This window comes from Macaca thibetana, chromosome 2, assembly GCF_024542745.1.
Source record: "Macaca thibetana thibetana isolate TM-01 chromosome 2, ASM2454274v1, whole genome shotgun sequence".
Taxonomy (NCBI): Eukaryota; Metazoa; Chordata; class Mammalia; order Primates; family Cercopithecidae; genus Macaca; species Macaca thibetana.
In genome coordinates, this window is record NC_065579.1 from 175,953,063 (window position 1) to 175,962,082 (window position 9,020).

Consider the following 9,020-nt stretch of genomic DNA (forward strand, 5'->3'; position numbering starts at 1 on the left):
CCCAATCAGTAGTTGATACATATAAAAAGTCTAGTAGTGCCTAGCAGATAGGTGTATAAGTTAGTTTTCTTTCATGTTTGTACTCTTAAGTGATGAATAAATATTTTTGTTTAGCTATTAGGAATTTCACTACTTTCTGCCTCACTTATGCATGACAAGCATCTCTGTCTTTCTGTGAATGTTTATGAACACAGCAACAACATTCATTGAAATCACTGCATGTTGGTAGAATTTCTAACAAATAAGACAAGAAATAATACTAGGGTGAAAAACAACTTGATTTAATCAATATAGTCAGAAATGGCACTGTCATATATGATAAGCAATTAAGCAAACTACATGAAAAATTTAAATCCATAAGCATTTCAGTATAAATAGACTTATTTTCAACCAGAGATAGAAAAATCACCATCGTACAGATACTCTATTTCTGAGAACTTGAGAGAAAATTTTTAAAATTTTAATTAAAACATTTAAATTTAAAAATTAAAATTTCCATCACTAAATATAAAAATTTTCTTCATTAGAACATAAAAATCCCATGTGAATCCATATTCAATATAACCTTTTGAATGAATTCAAAGGAAGTTGAGAATAATATTTAAACATATGATTTACTTCCCACAGATAGTGTTGATTTAAAAGGGATTAATAGTTTCAAACTTAGAATATGACTGATTTTGCAAGATCCCAGAAAATTTTCACAAATTTTGAATGGAATTAACTTATATATGCTGACTTCCATTCCAGTATTTGTTGAAAATTATAACTACTTACAATGTGACAACTATTTACTAGGGTAAGTAATTGCACTCTGAATCCATTTGTAACCTCAAAGTAAGTATTTAGAAGCAAGATGGTGGAATAAGAGGCTTCCTTGATCATCATCCTTTCCCAAAGACACAAATTTAACAACTATCTAACAAAAAAGCACCTTCATTAGAACAAAACATCAGGTGAATACACACAGTACCTGGTTTTAACTTCATGCCACTGAAAGCGGCACTGAAGAGATAGAAAAAACACTCTTGGAGTGCCAATGCTACCCCTCCCCCCTCCACACCCCTCTCAAGGCAGTGGCCTGGTACAGAGAACATTGTTGTGTCTTGGGGAGAAGAGCGAAACTATTGGGAGGCATTGAACTCAGTGATGGCCTGTTATAATAGAAAGCAAAACCAAATCAACTCAGCTGATGCCTGCCCACAGAGAGAGCATTTAAACGACCACTAGCCAGAAAGGAGTCGTGGATCCCAGTGGTCAGAACTTGAGTTCCCACAAGCCTTGCCACCACAGGCTAAAGTGCTATGGGGACCTTAATAAACTTGAAAGGATGTCTAGGCCACAAGGACTGAAACTTGGAGGCAAGTTCTAGTGCTGAACTTGGCCCAGAGCCAGTGGAATGGGGGGGTGGTCACACAGCCTACTCAGACACCAGTCAGGATAGAGAAGGGAGTGCTGACATCATCACCCCTCCACTAACCCCAGGCAGCACAGCTCATGGCTCTAAAAGAGATTCTTTTCTTCTGCGCTTGAGGAGAGGAGAGGGAAGAGTAAGTGGGACTTTGTCTTGCATCTTAAATACCAACCCAGCCACAACAAGTTAGTGCACTGGTCAGAGTCATGAGACCCTTTTTCCAGGGCCTGGTTCCTGGATGACATCCCTAGACACATCCTGGGCCAGAAGGGAATCCACTGCCTTTAAAGGAAGGATCCATCCCTGGCAGCATTCATCATCAACAAACGGAAGCGCAGTTGGGCCCTAAATGCCAGCAGCGATACAAAGGTACACATCAAAGGCCTTGGGTGAGACTGTGAGACTTGCAAACTTCAGGTGAGCCTCAACACATTTCCAGCTATGGCAGCTATGGCAAGAGTTTTTCTGCTTGAGAAAAGCTGAGAGAAAAGTAAGGGGATTTGTCTTGCAGCTTAAGTGCCATCTTGGCCACAGTGGGGCAAAGCATGAAGTGGGCTCTTGGGGTCCCTGATTCTAGAACTTGGTTCTTGAATGGCATTTCTGGACCTGCCCTGGGCCAGAGAGGAGCCCACTGACCAGAAGGGTGAGTCCCAGGCCAAGCAACTTTTACCACAAGGTGACTTAAAAGCCCTTGGTCCTTAAGAGAATATCAACAGTAGTCTGGCAGTATTCCCCATGGGCCTGTGGTGGTGGTAGCCACAGGGTGAGGCTCCTCTGCCTTTAAAAAGGGGAGAGAAGAGTGAGAAGAACTGTATGTTGTGATCTGAGTGCCAGTTTAGCATCAGAACAACAGAATACCAGGTAGACTTCTAAAGTTGTTGACTCCAGTCCCTGACTTTTGAGCAGCACCTCTCAACCCTCCCAGGGCCAGCACATCTAAAACTCTCTAAAAACCTAGGGGAACTCATCACCCTGAAGTGAAAGACACAGGCCTGGCTGGTGCTGCCATCTGCTGATTGTAGAGCCCCAGGACCTTGAGCAAACAAAAGTGGTAGCCAGGGGGTTGTTACATCAGGCCTTGGGTGAGACCCAGGGCTGTGCTGGCATTAGGTCTGACTCAGCACAGTCCTAGTGGTGATGGTCACAGGGGTTCTTGTGTCACCCTATCCCCAACTTCAAGTTCAGAACTGAGAAGGAGAGAGACTCCATCTGTTTGAGGAAAGCAAGGGAAGAGAACAAGAGTCTCTGCCTGGTAATTCACAGAATTCTTCTGGATATTGTCCAAGACCATCAAGGTGATATCTCTACAAGTCTGCAAGAACCACAGCATTAGTGGGCTTAGGGTGTTCTCTAAAGCAGATAAAACTTATATCAAAACATCCATGTCCTCGTGGACATCTGTAAAACCTTTTCAAGGAGTACTGGTACCAAGAAGCCCAGACTTGTAAAGACTACAATATACCTAACTCTTCCATGCCCAGACACTGACAAACATCTAGTAGCATAAACACCATCCGGGAAATCATGACCCCAACAAATGAACAAAATAAGGCACCAGGGACCAATGCTGGAGAAACAGAGATATGTGACCTTTCAGATGAGAATTCAAAGTAGCTGTGTTGAGGAAACACAAAGAAATTCACGATAATGCAGAGAAGGAATTCAGAATTCTATCAGAAAAATTTAAGAAACAGATTCAAATAATTTTTAAAAAGCAGAAATTCTGAAGCTGAAAAATGCAATTGGCATGCTAAAAATGCATTAGAGTCCTTTAATAGCAGAATTGATCAAGCAGAAGAAAGAATTAGTGAGCTTGAAGACAGGCCATTTAAAAATGTACAGAGGAGAGAAAAGTAAAAAAAAAAAAAAAACAATGAAGTACACCAACAGGATCTGGAAAACAACTTCAAAAGGACAAATCTAAGAGTTATTGACTTAAAAAGGAATAGAGAAAGAGATGGGGTAGATAGTTTATTCAAAAGGAAAATAACAGAGAACATCTCAAACCTAGGGAAAAATATCAATATATAATTAGAAGAAGGTTATAGAACACCAAGCAGTTTTAAACCAAACAAGACTACCTCAAAGCACTGAATAATCACATTCCCAAAGGTCAAGGATTAAAACAAAAGATCCTTAAAAGCAGCAAGCAAAAAGAAACAAATAACATACAATGCAGATCCAATAGGTGGGGTAACAGACTTTTCAGAGGAAACCTTAGAACCAGGACAGAGTAGCACGACATATTTGAAGTGCTGAAGAAAAAAAAGTTTTACCCCGGAATAGTGTGTCCAGTAAAAATATCCTTCAAACATGAAGGAGAAATAAAAACTTTTCCAGAAAACAAAAGCTGAGTTGATAATGGCAAACTTTTAAAGTATTAATGTTTTCACAGTCATTTAGGGAAACATTTATGATTCTGAAAACTGGTAATTTATTTATTCTCCTTCTTCTATGTAAATTGTATCTGTCTTGTACACTCAGAATTGCCTTAATTAAGGAAGTAAAGCTTTGAGTTTTTAGAGAGAAAAAAAGGGAGGGAGGAAGGGAGGAAAGAAAAGAGGGATAGAAGACAAGGCAAGGGAAATGAAAAGACAGCTAAGCAGGGAAGAACGAGTGAAACAAGACTCCACCACTATCTAGAAAAACTGATGACAGCATTGCTAAATTTTTTCATTCTGATACTTCATAAAGTCAGAGATAAAGAAAATATTCTAAATATTTCCAGGTAAACAATAGAATGGGAATCAGAATAACATGCAATTTCTCCAAAGCAACAGATCATGCTAGAATATAAAGGAAACATAACTTCAGAGTTCAGAAGAAAAAATATTTATAACTCAGAATTTTAAAGAAATCAAATTATTATCATATGTGGAAAACAATTGCCAAAGAACAGTCATCAAAAAGAGGGAATGAACAATTAAGAGAAAGATGGAGAGCTTGAATACTGAGTTATTTAACACAAGAAATCAAAAAATAAAAGTCTCAGTAGGACAGCTGAACATTGGGTCTAGAGAGCAAATTATCCAGACTGGAGCAGGAGGGTGGAGGCTACCAGAAAAGAAGTCTCCAGGGTAAAAAAAGAACTCATGATTATTTAATATGGTTGATCAATTTAATGGATACATAATGGATGTGAATGAGCAAATAGGAATATAAAGTTTTTATTAACTTTAAAAAAATTGACAGGTATAAAGAAAATGAAATGTAAGCATGGTAAACTAGTTCTTCTATTTGCATGTCTCTCATAAAAAGTGGTTATTGAACTATAAAAGATTTTGTTGGGGCCGGGCACAGTGGCTCACGCCTGTAATGGCACTTTGGGAGGCTGAGGTAGGCAGATCACGAGGTCAGGAGATCAAGACCAGCTTGGTCAACATGGTGAAACTCCCATCTCTAGAAACAAACACAAAAAATTAGCTGGGCACAGTGGTGCGTGCCTGTAGTCCCAGCTACTCAGGAGACTGAGGCAGAAGAATCGTTTGAACCTGGGAGGCAGAGGTTGCAATGAGCTGATATCAGGCCACTGCACTCCAACCTGGCCAACAGAGTGACATTCCATCTCAAAAAAAAAAAAAAAAAAAAATTATGTTATATCATCAAGGCTAAAGGGAATGGGAGGTGTTTAATAAATAACTTAATATTCATTTACCATAATGGGAAATTGATTAATATGACTAAAACTGATACTAAGAAATATAAGGATAAATTTTCAGAGAAATCATTTTAAAAATTAGAAGGTTGTTGTGGATGAAACACCTAAGTCATGGTGGGCAAGAAACTGTAGTTTTTGGAATTCACCTTTTAGTACTATTTTTAAATCGTATTATAAATATATATTAGAAAACAAATATAAAGGAGCAAAAACACAGAGACGAGTTTGAAGCTATTGATATTGTTCAGGTGAGAGATGAAATTATGTACAGGTGGTGTAAGTGGAGAGATTTGCACATTTAAGATACACTTCAGAGACTAAGTTGACAGATATCATGAAAGCTTGGTTGTGATAGGAGAGAGAGTTGCATGGGGTTCTCTTAATTTCTGCCTTGCCCGACTGGTTAGAGGATGCGACCATCATAATGGAGAAGACCAGGGGAGGACCACGTTTAGTGGGAAATTCAAGCCTTGTGCTTTCATCATGTTGAATTTGAGATGTCTTTGCAACATTCAAGTAATTATGTGAAGTAGGCAGTTGCACATATGAGTCTGGAGAGTAGGACGGATATCAGAGCTGGAAATATACATTCTGAGCCATCTTCATATTGATGAAATTAAAAGCCAAAAAAAGATGAGGTCACATAGAAAGAAAGAATAGAGTGAATAGATATTTTATATATAAATGTTGTATAACCCTAACAATAGACGTTAGGTAGAAGCAGAAGAGTCTTCCCCAATTATAGCTTATAGCTTTTTAGTTTGGTTGCCTTTAAAATGCCCATCTTCCCTCCTGAGACAGAAGTGTAGGAACTAGAACAGTCTTGTTTTTGTTGTACAAACGGGCTAGAAATAGACCTTTCTGTATATGCATGTACATGTGAATGTATGAACGTAAACGTACAAAAAGGAGGAATAAGGAATCACTAAGAGAAGAGTTTGTCAATAAATGCATCCGGGACTACTGGTTAGCCATAAATCAAATTTTAATTCTCACTTTATAACGTTATAAAATAAATCCCAGTGGGATACTGTATATTAAAAATCAAACTATGAAAAATGAAGGAAATACAAATTTTGTCTATAAATATATATCTAAATGACAGGGAGATATAAATTTTAACACAAGTGGAGGGAGATAGTTTCTCAGGTGACCCAGGGCTACTAAACAATCCTTTATTTCCTTGTTGCTTGTGATGTTCTTCTTATTTTATATGGGAGTTTACTTTTGAACAATCTGATTTGTTCTTTTGGTTTGTTTAATTCTTGATTTAAAACCAAACTGTTGTCATTATTGGAATTTTATCATATATTTTAATATATAACACACAAAGTCTATTTTTTTATTTTCTAGAAAAATCCAGAATAGGAAAAAATTTTAAATTCATTTTGCCAGGTTCCCAAATAAGTTCTCCTAAGTGTTTATTTGAATTGAATTAGTTTGTAAATAATTTTTAGAGAAATGGCCAAATAAAGTTATACCTTTAATATGCCATATATGAAATAAATTCCAGGAAGAATCGAGTCAAGTTGCAAAAATTTAGAATATCAAAAAAGGAAGGAGGAGGAAAATGGGGAGGAGGAAAATGAGGAGAAGGAGAAGAAGAGAAATAAGAAAAGGAGAAAAAGAGATACTGGTTAATAGTAGACTTTGGATTAAAAAAGAAATTGTGGATGAAATGCATGAAAGAGATCATAGAAAAAATAAGTAAATATGAGTGTATTAAATTAAAATGTTTATAAATATCAGAAACAAATACTAACACTATCAACCCACAGAGGAATTATTTGCAACAAATAGTTGTGATGACTTTTCTCTGAAAACAATGATATAAATAAGAAATAAAAAGACAAAGCAAAAATGACAATTCATAAAAGTAAAAATGGCCAATAAACACATAAAATATTGGTACAGTTTACCATTACTCAAAAATAAAACAATGTCATTATCAATATGTTTTAAAATGTTTGATGAGTGTTTAATATGTAACCTGCAGTTTTATAATACATAGCAAAAAACATAGTTGATGCCTTCAAGAATGAAAAGGACCTTAATTATGTTTCTGGTTAAAGCAGACCTTAATCTACTCTGTCCAATTTGTTATAAGTCGCTGTTAATTATTCTGCAAAACAGAATATTTTGTGAGTGAGCCTCTGTGTGTGTGTGTATGTGTGTGTCTGTGTCTGTGTATGCCTGTGTATGTGTGTGTGTGTGTTCCTTTTCATTCTATTTTTTTCATTCTTGGAATCTTATCTAAATAAAACTTCATTACCTTAGATATAAATTACTGCAGTTAGTTTGCTTCTAGTCTTTTCCACTCTAAAGTAATACATATGTGTCTGTCAGGTCAGTTTTCTGAAATAAAACTACCATTTCACTTTTCTGCCAGGAAATTTTAAATGTTTCAAACACTCTACGTATGATTGGATATAATGTCTTCCATTAACTAGGAAACATTAATCAGAAAAGACTCTTCTACATATTTAAACATTTACTTTCATGCTATGTTGATTAATTGAGGTTTAGGATAATACTCTCTGACAATTCCATGAGAGTCGTGAAAGGTAGTAATAACAGTTACCAGTGAGTTTCCCCTGATTCATTCTGGTTGTGGAATTTGGATAAAGATTTTTCAAACAATTTTGAAATTCCATTGATATATTTTTTAAACAAACATAGCCTAATGATTTAGAGGCTTACATTTTGTGTAAAATAACATATTAATTTTTCTGTGTTCCCTGTTTATGAAAGCATTTTAATACATTTAAAAATCAATTTGCTATAGAACAAGTTTGTTCAAGAATGTTATAATTCCTCATCATTTTTTTAAGAACATTTATCACCTCCTTATTTCTCAGACTATAAATAAAAGGGTTTAGTAATGGGATTACTATTGTATAGAATATTGCCACCGGTATATCTTTATCTGCTTCTTCAAATGGTCGAATATACATGAGAAGACAAATGTAAAATATTGAGACAGAGAGAAAGTGGGATGCACAGGTAGAAAATGCTTTACCTCTTCCCTCCTTGGATTTCATTTTGAAAATAGTCAAAAGGATGCATAGATAAGAGATCAAGACAGTAGCAATGGTAAAGATTTGAATTGGTATTGAAAAAATATATATCATTAGTTCATTAATAGAAGGATCAGTACAGGAGAGTCTATACAGTGGAAGAATATCACAAAAAAAGTGGTCAATTTTATTAGACCTGCAGAAAGTTAACCTTATCAGAAGCCCTCCATGAATCATGGAATGCAGGTTTCCAGCTATGAAGGCCCCTGCGGTCATCTGAATGCAGAGTGTCTTGGACATCATGGTGTGGTACTGCAGTGGGTGGCATATGGCCACATAGCGGTCATAGGCCATTGCCGCCAGAAGAAAGCAGTCTGTGGTTTCAGCAAGACAGAGAAAATAAAATTGTGCCATACATTCATACAGGGAAATAATTCTATCCTCAGAAAAGAAATTCTCTAACATCTTGGGGGTAACAGCACAGGAACAGCAGGAATCCATCAGAGCCAGGTTGCCCAAAAAGATGTACATTGGTGTGTGAAGATGGCGCTCTACATAAATTAATGCCACCAGACCAAGATTCCCCACCATGGTGACCAGATAGATGGCAGAGAACACCACAAACAGAAGCATCTTCAGCTCTGGATAATTGGTAAATCCTATGAGGATAAACTCAGCTGCTAAGGAGTGATTTTCCTTAGCCATTCCTGGCTTCTCTGCAGAGACATAAATTGTAAAGAAATTTAACTGAGATTCTAAAGCAGAATGTTTCCAATTTTCTCCCTATAACTTCCCTGTATACAAAAGGGAAGAAAGTCTTCTTCAAATCATCCTGTGCCATCTCCTGAACACTAGCACACTCACTGTAGGTCACATCAAGTGAGAAAAAAATATCATGGATTGTGCACACAGGGCTTGTCTGAAAATATCT

General features: G+C 36.6%; 1 protein-coding gene across 1 annotated transcript; it reads right to left on the reverse strand.

Moving 5' to 3' along the window:
* Nucleotides 1–1,618: 1,618 nt before the first annotated feature.
* On the reverse strand, nt 1,619–8,794 carry LOC126949033 (olfactory receptor 5K4). The gene is given in 2 exon segments (XM_050781426.1): nt 1,619–1,759; nt 7,835–8,794. Coding segments are annotated over 2 exon segments (1,101 nt in total).
* Between the last annotated feature and the right edge of the window lie 226 nt (nt 8,795–9,020).